The 13,391-nt window shown below is 37.2% G+C and overlaps 8 protein-coding genes across 8 annotated transcripts; 3 read left to right on the forward strand and 5 right to left on the reverse strand.

Moving 5' to 3' along the window:
- Positions 1 to 198: 198 nt before the first annotated feature.
- SPOG_04276 (SCF ubiquitin ligase complex subunit Skp1) lies at positions 199 to 1,183 on the reverse strand. The gene is made up of 3 exons (XM_013170352.1): positions 1,096 to 1,183; positions 991 to 1,038; positions 199 to 943 (listed from the first exon to the last, which is right to left on the reverse strand). The coding sequence occupies exons 1-3, from the start codon at positions 1,142 to 1,144 to the stop codon at positions 555 to 557; spliced, it is 486 nt and encodes a 161-aa protein (XP_013025806.1). The 5' UTR covers positions 1,145 to 1,183; the 3' UTR covers positions 199 to 554.
- Positions 1,184 to 1,280: 97 nt separating this feature from the next.
- On the forward strand, positions 1,281 to 2,594 carry SPOG_04275 (kinetochore protein Mis12). Its single transcript, XM_013170351.1, has one exon. It carries the CDS (start codon positions 1,716 to 1,718, stop codon positions 2,481 to 2,483), a length of 768 nt encoding a protein of 255 aa, XP_013025805.1. The 5' UTR covers positions 1,281 to 1,715; the 3' UTR covers positions 2,484 to 2,594.
- SPOG_04274 (Swi5 protein) lies at positions 1,850 to 3,266 on the reverse strand. The gene is made up of 3 exons (XM_013170350.1): positions 3,149 to 3,266; positions 3,003 to 3,088; positions 1,850 to 2,876 (listed from the first exon to the last, which is right to left on the reverse strand). The coding sequence occupies exons 1-3, from the start codon at positions 3,155 to 3,157 to the stop codon at positions 2,714 to 2,716; spliced, it is 258 nt and encodes an 85-aa protein (XP_013025804.1). The 5' UTR covers positions 3,158 to 3,266; the 3' UTR covers positions 1,850 to 2,713.
- A 129-nt stretch (positions 3,267 to 3,395) lies between these two features.
- SPOG_04273 (NifU-like protein) lies at positions 3,396 to 4,532 on the forward strand. The gene has a single exon (XM_013170349.1). It carries the CDS (start codon positions 3,652 to 3,654, stop codon positions 4,429 to 4,431), a length of 780 nt encoding a protein of 259 aa, XP_013025803.1. The 5' UTR covers positions 3,396 to 3,651; the 3' UTR covers positions 4,432 to 4,532.
- Positions 4,497 to 5,622, reverse strand: SPOG_04272 (translation initiation factor eIF4E 4F complex subunit). The gene is made up of 3 exons (XM_013170348.1): positions 5,065 to 5,622; positions 4,857 to 4,996; positions 4,497 to 4,800 (listed from the first exon to the last, which is right to left on the reverse strand). Exons 1-3 carry the CDS (start codon positions 5,518 to 5,520, stop codon positions 4,686 to 4,688), a joined length of 711 nt encoding a protein of 236 aa, XP_013025802.1. The 5' UTR covers positions 5,521 to 5,622; the 3' UTR covers positions 4,497 to 4,685.
- Positions 5,623 to 5,753: 131 nt separating this feature from the next.
- On the reverse strand, positions 5,754 to 7,927 carry SPOG_04271 (folylpolyglutamate synthase). Its single transcript, XM_013170347.1, has 3 exons — positions 7,822 to 7,927; positions 7,640 to 7,771; positions 5,754 to 7,359 (listed from the first exon to the last, which is right to left on the reverse strand). The coding sequence occupies exons 1-3, from the start codon at positions 7,909 to 7,911 to the stop codon at positions 6,046 to 6,048; spliced, it is 1,536 nt and encodes a 511-aa protein (XP_013025801.1). The 5' UTR covers positions 7,912 to 7,927; the 3' UTR covers positions 5,754 to 6,045.
- A 1,194-nt stretch (positions 7,928 to 9,121) lies between these two features.
- SPOG_04270 (cleavage factor two Cft2/polyadenylation factor CPSF-73) lies at positions 9,122 to 12,322 on the forward strand. Its single transcript, XM_013170346.1, has 2 exons — positions 9,122 to 9,687; positions 9,752 to 12,322. The coding sequence occupies exons 1-2, from the start codon at positions 9,315 to 9,317 to the stop codon at positions 11,752 to 11,754; spliced, it is 2,376 nt and encodes a 791-aa protein (XP_013025800.1). The 5' UTR covers positions 9,122 to 9,314; the 3' UTR covers positions 11,755 to 12,322.
- On the reverse strand, positions 11,825 to 13,388 carry SPOG_04269 (peptide N-glycanase). Its single transcript, XM_013170345.1, has 5 exons — positions 12,760 to 13,388; positions 12,527 to 12,703; positions 12,324 to 12,483; positions 12,220 to 12,258; positions 11,825 to 12,171 (listed from the first exon to the last, which is right to left on the reverse strand). Exons 1-5 carry the CDS (start codon positions 13,090 to 13,092, stop codon positions 11,882 to 11,884), a joined length of 999 nt encoding a protein of 332 aa, XP_013025799.1. The 5' UTR covers positions 13,093 to 13,388; the 3' UTR covers positions 11,825 to 11,881.
- Between the last annotated feature and the right edge of the window lie 3 nt (positions 13,389 to 13,391).

Raw genomic sequence — 13,391 nt, forward strand, 5'->3', positions numbered from 1 at the left:
TAGAATGCTATGTAACAATGAATATCATCATGAATGATTCAATTCAGTTGAATTGAGTTGATAGAGTTCTTCTTAACACTCTTCTCTCATTGTAGGACTTGAGCTTTTTCGTTCTCAAACTGCTTTTGTGACATGGGTGCTTCTCATGAGAACATCAGAAGGATATTTACAGATTTACGGTATATTTATATATCATATTTTCTCAACGCCAAGCTAATACAGTACTTGGATCATGTATTAAGCTATATAAGCTATCGATTTGGACAGCTAAGGAAAATATAGAGATATGATCAATATATTGTAAAGAAGAGCCTATTCGCCTTTTGCTCGATTCAGATAAAACGAATCCTACAGTAAAGACATTAAATAAAATATATGAAACTTAAACGGATGCATTTATAGCAATTACTCGGTTGCAAAAGGACTATGAAGGTCATAAATCCTTAAAGAAAACTATCGCTTATGAAACCTGCCAGAGTAGCGTTTGCAAATGGAGAATGCATATTTAGAGAAAAAAATCATACACATAAAAACAATGAAAAAATAAACGCCCGTTACCTATCCTCGGCCCATTCGTTTTCTTTACGGATTTGCTCCTCTTCTTCAGGTGTAAAGTCATTGGGGATATTAAAGGTCTTACGAATGTCTTCAGGGCTTTTTCCACGGATCATATTTGCTACTGTTTTACAGCCAGTGTCGAGTAGCGGTTTGATATCAAGATAATTGCTAGCCAAAATAATTTCAAAAAGCATTTCCTGGTCAACCGACATAAACTTCTTGTCCCAATCATCGATATCGGTTGATTTTTTAAGCCGAATATCGCTTTCTTCCTCAGTATTGGAGTACAAGTCATTCTTATGGTGTTCACACCATTCTAGCACTTTTCTTAAAACATTCGAGGAAACGTTTGGCAAGGGAATTGGAACATTCAGTTCACCAACATCTAAAAGAAACGGTCAACGAAAGCAATTCCTTTTACAATTCACATACCTTCCAGCATATTGTTGATCAACATGCTTTTTTCAGCAACAGGTCGATCTAAACCTCACATTAGTAAAGATGATTTTTCTTGGTTTCCAATTAAAATGAACCTACCAACAGTAAACTCTTCATTATCAGATGAAATAAGTTTGATTTTTGACATTCTTTCTTCTTGGGAGTAACTAGAAGAAATTCTGGCTCCACTTGGTCTTCTTCTGTCAAAAATCAAATACAGTAGTGCACCTTATAGTACAGTAAACGATTTCGGTACTGTTCCGAGATACCATAAATGAAATTGTGATGCTGTACGCGCAAAGTAAATCAAAAGCAAAACAAACAAAATAAAAGAGAAGAAATTTTCTTTGTGTTTCTTATAGAGAAATTAACGGTTTATTCTTATTTTTGTTTTACTTTCTAATAACTTTGATTTTCTTTTATTGGAACTCTTACTTGATCTTGCCTTGTAACAAGATAGTACCTAGTACCAACCTGGCATATTTACTCGACTTGAATAACTTCGATAGGCATTCATCTTTATAGAAAGGAAAAAAATACAAAAAAACAATAAAAGGACTGCCCATTGTCATGGGCCAACGATTAAATCATCAAGGAATCTTTGTAACATACGCTTTGAAATCCAGCTTTTCATACAAAATTTTGGTTTCCTGAAATCATTCAGAAGCTCACGGTTGTAAAGATTCATTGTCAAAAAGGACTACTGGAATTGTTTGAAGATGTTGGTTCAGCTGTTTGAATTCACGCCTCTTTCTTTCATAGACGATGTAATTAACATTACCAATCAGCTGTTGTACAAGACTGTCAATGGTGTTGATCGAGCGTTTTCCTCGCTCTCGAGCACAAGAAAGTCCCCGAAAGAAATTGAAGAAGGATTACACAAGTTTGAAATCTTATTTGAGAGTATCGTTGATCGATATTACGATAGGTTTGAAATATATGTTTTAAGAAACATTTTCCATTATCCCCCAGAACTGAAGGGTTACCTCCGCCTAGAAGGGCAAACAGCGGACTACACAGTGACAGCGGAAAAGGATGCTACCATTGACCAAGAAATAGAAGAGGCTGCTCAAGTACTCACAGAGAAACTCAAAGCTCGTCACTCCCTAAGAATGCGGCTACGAACAAGTGAGGAACGGCGGCAACAATTGGAACGACAGTTAGAAACACTTTCTTTTCTTTCCAACATCCCAAAAGAGCAACGAATTACTTTACCAGAAACAACCGACTTTTTGTTGGACCAATTGGCCGGACTACAAACTTCCCTTCATTCCGTCACGCAGGCATCACCTATTCTACCTTCACGCGAAGTAGATGAACGCGTTATGTATCTCGAAAAACGATACGAAAAACTAGCTGGCCCGATCGAGCAGCATCGAGATTTTTGGTCGCATCAACTGATCAAGTTAGAATCTATCGCGAACACAGAGGACGTTTCGCACATGAGTAAACTTTTATCTTCTTCTGATGACTCCAGTAGCGGTTAGATTATTTGTGTAATGTATAATATATAAGATATGACAAGACTCGAAGATCATTCCATGAAAGTGAAAAGAGAGAAAAAGAAAGGAAACAAATAGCTTCCATTACGAAAAGAGAGAGAATGTGTAGAGAGAAAATGAACGAATTGAAGAGTTTGCATATGAAAAACAAAAGAAGAAATCGAGCAGTCGCTCATAGTCATTGATTTGTCTTCATCTCAAAAGCCGCAAACCCTCTACTCGGCCCCGTCCACGCCAAATCTCTCAAACAACTCAATACTTGTACATTTTTCTTGTTCGGCAACCTTGCCAATCATTTCCAGAGCTACATCTCGGATTTCATTGTAAGTGTGCAATAAATCTATATGCCTTTGAACTGTGTACTTGGCGTCAGGATTTCTGATGGCGTTAGTATCAATTCAGAAACAAAAAACAATCCAATATTCGAAAAAGTTTCAGTCTATCGTTTCACATGATTCAAAATAGACGCGTTGGAAATCCATCCAACATGACAGGCTTACATACTTGAGTTTTGACACCGCCTCTTGCAGATTCTTTTCCAATTGCTGCTTTTGCTGCTCCAACAACTGGACGCGAGCTTCCAATTGAGGCTAACATGGTTAATTCATATACGACATGGACGCTACTTAAAAATAACACGACGATATTACCTTTTCCATCCGATTTAAGCAAAGTTTTCGAAGAGAAATGATGACTAGATTATTAAAAATAAAAGAATATCCGCGATTTCTATGAGAATGATGCTTTTTGCTTTCACCAGTGTTATGCGCGCGCGTCAAAACAGGAATTTAGCGACTTCAACCTTTACACATTTCCATTTTTGCGCTCTCTACTGTGCTACTCTTTATTACCTTAACAAAGTCTGCAATTATTTGCAAACTCTGTTAGTGAATACATTACGAATCGCTATTATGAATGCTCTAAAGCAAGAGAAGGTTATTTGCCAATAGCCATCTTCAAATATAAACGGATTGCTTGTTTAATAATTGGCGAAAACAAACCATCATTATAACATAGGAACGCTTGGATTTTATTGAAAGGTCTCACGCATTACAATTTCAATTAGAAGCCACTTTGTTTTTTTTTTAGGGGAATTAACAGCGAGGTTTTTAGGAAAAGGCTGCTGAATTAAGAAGCAATTAAGGAATTGATTATGTTTGCTTTAAAAAGTTTACGTTTTTCACTCCCAAGAAGCTCCTTACAAACAGGTAAATTTGGTCCGAGACTTTTGCGACGCAATGCGTTTCCTCTAGCCTTTCAAATGCCCTCATCGCGGAGTATATGGATAAGATCAGAAGAAACGCCGAATGAGAATGCCATCAAGTTTTTACCTGGACTCGATATACTTCCTCCCACTATTGGCACTTTAGAATATATAAGAAGCCAAGAAATCAATAACTCCCCTCTTGCGGAAAAGCTATTCGAGATACATGGAGTGAAAAGCATATTTTTTGGAAAAGATTTTATTACAGTTTCCAAAGATGAATCTCAATCTTGGTCACAATTAAAGCCAGATGTTTTTAGCACCATCATGGAGTACCTGAGCAATGGAAACCCTGTATTGTCGGGTGAACCATTGAATGGTCCTACCGACACGCAAATTTTGGAATCTGATTCACAAACCGTTGCTATGATTAAAGAGCTTCTTGAAACAAGTATTCGACCATCGATTCAGGAAGATGGTGGCGATGTGGAATTTCGAGGATTTGATGAAAAGACGGGCACAGTCTCTTTAAAACTACGCGGTGCTTGTCGCTCATGTTCTTCGTCCGCGGTCACTCTAAAAAGTGGCATTCAGCAAATGCTGAATCACTATATCCCAGAAGTACAAGAAGTTAATCAGGTCTTGGACCCTGAAGAAGAAATTGCGATATCTGAATTTGAAAAATTCGAGAGCCGGATTCATCAAAATCAGCAAAAAGAAGAAAATTAAAGGAATCATTTGCTAAGGCATGCATTTGACAATATTGAATATGATTTACAAAGCAAACCAAAAAGAATTAAATAGATTATGATTAATGAATTAATTTTTACATTTTCCTTGTAATTCATTTTAAGACAAAAATGATTGATAAACACATACTCTAGACAGAAAAGGAAGAAATAATAACACACCCATACAATTCGATTCGTAAAATACAAAAATACATTTTTCAAGAAAGAAACAAACATCACTATCCACGTCATTTACAAACTCATACGGGTTTTTGCGCGCATACTGCCCGCTTTTGAAGAGTCTTCATGAGCACTATATTCTATAGTTTCTTTCTCAGAGATGCCCAAAATCTCTTTGAAACGAAGACTAGATACATTAGTAATGCGTCGTAAACAAAATTCAATCTAGACGGTTCATCGTACCCAATTCTTTCCAAAACTTCTCTGTCATTACAATTACGTGTCCACACAGCAATCCTGTAAAAACCTCTTCTCATGTTACAAACAACACCGGTGACTTCCTTCCCGGTGGGATCCAACGTTTCACCTATCGCTGCAAGAACCTATGCGGCCTTGTTAGTCAATCGATCACAGGGAAAACCCCATTCCATAGTTAAGGTGGTCCACTTACCATATATAGCCATAGCTCGTCCAAGTTTGATCCTTTGTGCTTGCTTTGATAAGCCCATTTTCCTCCATTCATATTGTGAGGATCTTCCCATTCTGGGCGTATACCTTTAAGAAAGAATGAATAGTCTGATTTCGCAGGAAGCATAGATGCTTTTGCAATCGTTTTGAAAATACCCCAAAATTCTTCCACATCCTTAAATGAAATAATTTCCTTTAACAAATCGCCCCATTCCAAACCCTGCGTAGGAGGCTTCAGGAACCATAATGTCCATTCGTGTTGAAGAGAATGCGTTTGTATAAAAGCTGTTTCAGCATTTACGGATTGTAATCCTTCTAGTAAGCGAGCAGGTCTCCCTTCTCTTTCAGTTCTCACTTTTGGAGAATCAAATAAATCCAATGAAGCAAACTTTTGGTTCATCGCTGAAATATCATTATGTCCTTCTCCAGAACCTGTCATATCCTTTGAAGAAAGTTGAATAAACTGATATAAATGTGAATTCTTATTAAAAAATTTTGTACAATTTCACAGAAAAGGAAGGTGTAACTTAATGTTGTGGTGATGCGAGTCAGAGCGATAGCTTTTACACCAAAAGACTAATATAGCGAAGCTTTTAAAAATGCAATATTACATTAGTAAACAAGTTATCCTGCTTATAATTTTACTAGAATGTAGATTAAAACATTGTTTTTGATGGTTTTATATTTTCTCTGCGATTCACCAATAATCCAAATGTCAAAAAAGAAATGAACAATTTCCTAGAAGAGAGATATGCAAATTGGTATTAGCCCTTATTTAGTGGATAAGTAATCTATCGAAACATTAAACGGTATCTATAACATTGAATAAGCTGTTCAAATCATAAAAAATTTCAACAAGATGGGATATCCGGCATTTGATAGCCCTTGTTCTCATATAGATATAATTACTCAGACAAAGTAAAGTCCAAAGCCGTTTTTGTAAACTAGCAAACACTATAAAATTTTATTCAAAGGCAGCCTTATCCAAAACGACAAAGACACCGCCTGTGAGATGGAGACTTCCGGTCACACAAACAAACGTGCTTTGCGATTCTTCTTTAATATTGTGCACCATTTCAATGGCTTCTTCGACAGTAGGAGCTACCTTTGTAGTATCGTTTAAACTGGAACGATTCTTGTTCCACCAAGTTGCCAAGGCTTCTTGCACGTGCAACGCTGGGCGATTATCCGTGACAGTATTAACGCTCAGCAATTCGGGATTGTAAGTTGCGTTCTTCCAAGTAATATTTGTCGAAAAAATAGCATGCGTAAATGGTATATCTTTCCCTGAAGATTCATAGCCCTTTAGGAAAGCTTGAATCAAAGCGATTGGGTCATCTCTACTCTGCTGGTTGAATACCAACACTCTTGCTTTGGCGTCCTGAAAATGTTGTCTCCTGGAAGCTAACCAAGCACCCGTTGCTTCCAAACTCTCCTGTGTGTGTGCACCATCGAAGCACCACTGTATTCCGTGTATAGTCTCTAGCTGGCATCTACCTGGCCATTTTACATCCCTTAAGCCATTAAGGACGCAAGGATCTTTAAGAAGGTTGGCGGGACCGGAATGTCCAGTTTTGTGAATGTACTCACCTACCATTGCTATTGCGAGTGCGGCATTGCTCAACTGATGCGCTCCAGAAAGACCAATCATTTCTTCCTTCAACTCTAAAGGTGCTTTAATGACCCTTAAGCTAGTATGTCGTTCGTTGGCACGCTGCTCTAACACGGGAAGAGCTTCAGGAACTTGGTTACAGGTTAAAGCAGTTGCTGAACTCTTGTAGATTCCTGCCTTTTGCCAAGCGATCTCTGCAATCGAGCTTCCTAATAAAGCAGTATGATCTAATCCTAAGCTAGTAACAGCTGTGGCAATGGGTTGCTCAATCAAGTTGGTAGAATCATATTCACCTCCAATACCGACTTCAATAATAGCAGCATCGACACCTTCTGATAGGAAAATGTGCCAAGCTAGTAGTGTCAAAAAACGAAAGTACATTGGTTTTTCTGGATTACTTGATTCAGAAGCAGTAGCTTCTAGGCGATCCCACATTTGAAAGAAATATTTAGTAAATAATTCTTTAGAAACAGGTTTCCCATTAAGTTGAATACGCTCACACACTGACCGCAGATGAGGGGACGTATACATTCCAATACATTTGGGAGCAATATCAGGATACTTCTTTTGAATTTCTAAAAGAATAGAGGATGTAAACGCACAAGTAGAGCCCTTTCCTTTCGTTCCGGCAACGTGAATAACATTCAAGCGATTCAAGTCTGATGTCTAATAATAATCGTGTCAGAAAATCGTTTTCTAAAATGTATAATAAATGCAAAACTCAACTATGCCAAGTTCTCAGAAAATAAGTTTCATGTGATTCAAAGAAACCCAAGAAACCCTTCGGCTATATGAAGGCAACTTTACAACGTCAGGATGCTTTTGTATCATAGATTCCGTTTCAGGATGTGAGAAGCATTTTATAAATTCTAGTCCTCCATCTCGTTGCTTACTCAGAGGTTTCACAATTTAAACCTTGGTGATATATCCATTTGCATTTGCTTACCTGGTACCCGATCCTATTGAGATATTCTTTCATTTCAATCATCGACTGATCGTTAGGAACTTTTCCTCTGTTGCGAAGCATCTCCAACACTTTTGCATTTGACTGTAAAGAATTGAGACGTTCAATAGCATCCTGACATAAGTTAGCAATTACAACTGTTTTGGATGATTTTTTAGACTTACATCAAAGGTTCGCTGGTTTGTACTCATATTGGACTGCCCTAGCCTAAAATTCAGGTATTTTCTAGCGGTTCTTGTGGTGAGCTTAGCCATAACCTAGAGGAGCAAAGGTATGATAGAAATTCTTGCAGATTACTTGAAACGTATCAAATTCAGTTACTTTTTTAGTCGTCAGGTTTTTCAAAAATGAGTGATCCTGCATTCGATAAATGGTATGCATGACTACAGTCAATTCTCGATGAAGAACATACACCTTCTGGTTTTCGATCATAGTTGTAAGCAAAGACTTAAAAAAAGAGTTTCATTTGATACTAGGATTTTCTCTTATTTCCGTTCACATGTTAGTGCTATATGAGATTCATCCATTGTTATTCAAAAGTGCAAAGATCGTCAAGAATGCCTTTTCAATGTTTCTTAAATATATTTATTCTCCTTGGGGAATTCCTTCTGAGTATGACTCCTACATTTATTCTGTCTTAAGGCTCGAAGGATAAGCTTTTAGGGAACTAAGCTAAATGAAATGCCCTTCCTTGTCAAGTTTAAGAGCTCTGAGCTCGTTGGAGATTCATTATTCCTAAAAGCTTCTTCTAAACCTTTCTATACTTTATGAAATAAACAAGGTACAAATACTCATGCGACAATGGAAACCAGCTATTGTATGATTACCATGGTTTCCCTAATGAATTTTATCAATTTGAGTTTCATTTGAATGGATCTAAAACAGTGGAAAAAAACTGTTAGAGAAGGAGATTTGATAAAGTCTAAAACCTTCTCGGAGAATGTGAATTATTTCAAACAAGGGTAAACAGGATTAAGACAAGAACAGCCACAGGAGATAGAGCTTTAAAATGGAGTTTTATTCCTTGTCGCAGTATGTTTCTAAAGATGTTGGAAGGTTCCAATCATCGAGTTAAGGAACCATCCCTCCGTAACAAAAAACATTCACCTGGGGAACCTATTGTAAAGGCTTTGAGTGGAATACTTAATCTTATGCGATGTCTTACAATATACACTTTCGACGATTTGTATGCCTTCAATGAAAGCTTGTTGCTCAGGATAGAAAGATATCCAGCAGCCAATTTTGCAGCCATAGAAGAGCAAGATTTGTGCTTTATTTTATTTAACGGTTAACGCACAAATCGAAGATTACTCTGAAAAAAAAAAAAATTAATGTTTTCCCCAACTCTAACCTTACTTAAGCACATTTACGAGAGAGCATCTGTGCCTATATTATAGCAGCTGGATTATGATTGCTAGATCTTTGAAAGTTGCTTGCCTACGGCCTTTTACTCGCAAGCGATTACACACTGTCGATTCTTTGTTGTTTAAGAAAGAACATCTAAAGAAGTCTTGATTTATTAGTTGAATAAATATAAAATAAGAAAAAGAAACTTCATAAGAGCACCTCACCTCAAGTTCTAAGAAATCACAAACCCTTAGCGCTACCACCAAGGTTTTCCAAGACAGATCAAGTCTGGCGTAGATTTGAGCAAAACATGCTCAACTACCAATGTTTAGAAACAAAATCTCTTTGTGGAACATCTCATATTGAATTGGATGGGATTCACATTTATATTGACCCGGGAAGTGATGATAGTTTGGAGCACCCACCTGTATCTGAACAACCGGATTTAATTTTATTGTCTCATTCAGATTTATCTCATTTAGGAGGACTAGTATATGCATATCATAAATATGACTGGAAAAATGCTCATATGTATGCAACCTTGCCTGTTATTAACATGGGTCGTATGACCATGTTGGATGCTATTAAGAGTAACTTTATAAACGATATAACAAAAGAACAAGTCAATCAAGTTTTTGATAGTATTATTGCTCTGCGTTATTCTCAGCCAACTTCTTTGTTAGGTAAGTCTGCCTTCAAAATACCAGTATGTCTCAGTCAGTAATAATACTAACGATGTAACTTTAGGAAAATGCAATGGCCTAACGATCACTGCTTATAACGCAGGCCATTCTTTGGGTGGTACCTTATGGAGCCTCATAAAAGAGTCAGAGAGTATTCTCTATGCTGTTGATTGGAACCACTCAAAGGACAAGCACCTGAACGGAGCTGCTTTGTACACAAATGGTCATATCTTAGAAGCTTTAAATCGCCCCAACACGCTGATCACAGATGCAAATAATGCTTTAGTTTCCATCCCTTCACGAAAAAAGCGAGATGAAGCATTAATTGAGTCTATAATGTCTTCCCTTTATAAAGGCGGTACAGTTCTACTTCCTGTAGATGCTGCTTCTCGAGTTTTGGAATTAGGTTGCTTTTTAGATAGTCACTGGTCTTCAACACAACCTCCGTTACCTTTTCCCATCTTCTTTTTGTCGCCTACTTCTACTAAAACTATCGATTACGCAAGGAGTATGATTGAGTGGATGGGAGATAACATCGTTCGAGACTTTGGTATCGATGAGAGCCTCTTGGAATTTCGAAACATACATACAATTACTGATTATTCTCAGCTTTCCAGCATTGGACCTGGACCTAAAGTGATCCTTGCTACTTCCTCAACATTGGAATGTGGCTTTTCTCAGCAAATATTGCTTAATTTTATGTCTCAAAACGCAAATGATTTAATATTATTTACACAAAAATCCAGGTGTCAGCCTTCTTTAGCCAAACAATTTATACGATATTGGGAACAGGCATGCAAGAAATCAATGGAAATTCCTTCCCCAGTCGGTTTATATGCCGAACATAATATTAAAGTTAAACGTACAGAGCCTTTAATGGGTGAGGAATTGCAAGAATATCAAGAAAAACAGCTTCAAAAAATTAGTCGGACCGCTGAAGATAGCGCTTTGGAACTCCGCAATAAAACAATTTTAGATGAAGATTTGTCGTCCTCTTCTGATGAAGAAGACGATGAAATGGGATTGGCTCCTGAAGTTCCGGGAGCTGCCCTTGGATCAGCTTTATTTTTATCTGGGAAGTCTTTTGATTTAAACCTTCGTGATCCGTCTGTACAGAGTTTGCAGATCAAGTATAAAATGTTTCCTTATGTTGAAAAAAGAAGAAGAATAGATGAATTTGGTGAAGTGGTTAAGCCAGAAGATTTTGCGACCATAAATGAACCAATGAATAATTTCGAAGTAGAAGCCTCACCTTCTGATAGTACTACTTTGGATCCTACAGGAAAAAGAAAATGGTCAGAAATTAACGATGGAATACATAACCAAAATGAGGATGAACAACAAGAAGATTTTCCCTCGAAGATTGTGACAGAAGAATTAATGATAAGGATATCATGCCAAGTACAGTTTATTGATATTGAGGGATTGCACGACGGTCGTTCATTAAAAACTATTATACCCCAAGTGAATCCTCGAAAATTAGTCCTTATCCATGCTACGGACGAAGAAAGAGAGGACATGAAACGTACATGTAGTGCTCTTAGTGCATTTACTAAGGACGTGTACCTCCCGAAGTACGGCGAGGACATTAATGTTAGTATAGATGTTAATGCCTTTAGTCTCAAGCTTTCAGATGATTTGATAAGGAATTTAATCTGGACAAAAGTAGGAAACTGTGAGGTTTCCCACATGCTGGCAAAAATTGAAAACCCTGATGAATCAGAAACTCAAGATTTAGAACAAAATGAAGAGGATGTGAAACAGCAGAATACGGAAAAAGAAGTAGATCATCTTCCGGTTCTTAATCCTGTTACGCTGCGGTCGGATTTGGCTAGGGCACCGCGTGCCGCTCCTCTTTTGGTGGGAAATACCAGGTTGGCTGAACTTCGGAAAGCCCTTATAGATCAAGGAGTATCTGCAGAACTAAAAGGTGAAGGTGTTTTACTATGTGGTGGAGTTGTTGCTGTACGAAAACTTAGCGGAGGTAAAATATCCATCGAAGGAGGTTTGAGCAATCAATTTTTTGAAGTTCGAAAGATGATATACAATATGCTGGCTATCGTTTAATTCTAAACAGTGCATTATATAAAAGCATTACTAGATAATCATTTTTCTATAGGATTTTCCACATTTTCTATGATTTTTTATGTGATTTTATTAAGATATTACTACAATAAATACTAAATACCAAGGATTAATTACCGGCTTCTCCTCTTTCATGTTTCCAACCCTCGCTACCAGTTTGGCGAGCAGGTAAAGCAGAAGAAGGAACATCTCCTTTCGTTCTGTAACTCAATAATTCTTCCTCTTCTCTCTTGTCTTCGTCTAAAAGTTTGGATCGATCCTTTTCACTTAAAGAAGAACGAAATTCCTCGTTTAATAATTTTATAGCATGCCCAATTACAGATTCTGGACAACGGTTTCTAGGGTTGCCATTCTCTGGATTGCGAATATATCTATTAGAGACATCACGAACACTATCAACTAAAAATTGGTAAGCATACTTTCACATTAGCGGTGTGTTTGGCTTACTTGAAAACCCAATGCAATATGACATTTTTTTCCCCCATCCTAGATTTTAAGTTAGCGGTAATAAGAAAAAAGAAAAAAGAAAAAAAAATAAAATAGATTGTTACCCTGCTCATAAATCAATGGCTGATCAAACGATTCTTCACAAGAATCCACGTGCACCCATCTGTTTTGCTTATAACTATAAATTTCAGTCCAAACATGGTCTTCTGCATTCCAAACCCAGCGAGTTCTGGTACCAAGTGCACGACATAAAAAGGTAAAGCACTATAAAGTTAGACAACATTCTCTCATGTCAGTAGATACATACACAAGCCCATTCTCCACATCTCCCCTTCCTTGAAAAAAGAAGAGGACGAACCTTATTATACCGAGGAAACCTCTGTTGATGAGAACAAGAATTGCATTGATATATTTCAACGTTATTACAGCCTTGGAAGCTCTCCTCTAAATTTGGTCCGCAAGCACCTACCAAATTTGTATCTGACTATAACAATGTTAGTAATTAATTGCTTTTTTACTCTAATCAGATATGAACATTACCTGGCATCTTTCACATTTGGGAGAGTTTACCCATGAAAAAAATTCCCGTTTAAACCAGGTAAGAAGAGATTGAATTAAATAATCTTGATAATTCCATGATCCATCACCTTCCTTCTCTCTTTTCGTAGCTTCTTCAAATAGCCTTTCTAATGGGAGGATGGACATGGCCAAATCTTGCAATTCCGAATCTTCATAAGTCCATGGCTCTTGGGACAATTGTCTGATCTGATGATAGAATGCAAAGCTTTCTGGAGGTCGGGATGCATCTGATGGCTGTGCAGCCTTTTGGCGCATAATATTCACAAATCGCTCAGTGATCGCTTGAAAATTCATTGTGCAAGTTTTACGTCCAACTGTTCAGTTTTTTTTGGAAAAAGAATTTAACTGTATATTTAAAAGAAAAGGATAGAAAATGAGCGGATTTGCAAAGCAAAGTCTGGAATAAAGAAGTACGACTGACAAGTTTTAACGACCAATTTTTTTTTTACGGAGGACACATATATTAAGTTAGTCTTTATGGTATTCAACAATCTAATTTCAAATTGTTGTTAAAACTTTGATGTTGGTTAAATTGGCGGTGTTTAGCTCAAATACAGCTTGTACTCCACATACTACGAGGAGTGCAAGTGGTT

Source organism: Schizosaccharomyces cryophilus (genome assembly GCF_000004155.1).
Source record: "Schizosaccharomyces cryophilus OY26 unplaced genomic scaffold supercont4.9, whole genome shotgun sequence".
Classification (NCBI taxonomy): domain Eukaryota; kingdom Fungi; phylum Ascomycota; class Schizosaccharomycetes; order Schizosaccharomycetales; family Schizosaccharomycetaceae; genus Schizosaccharomyces; species Schizosaccharomyces cryophilus.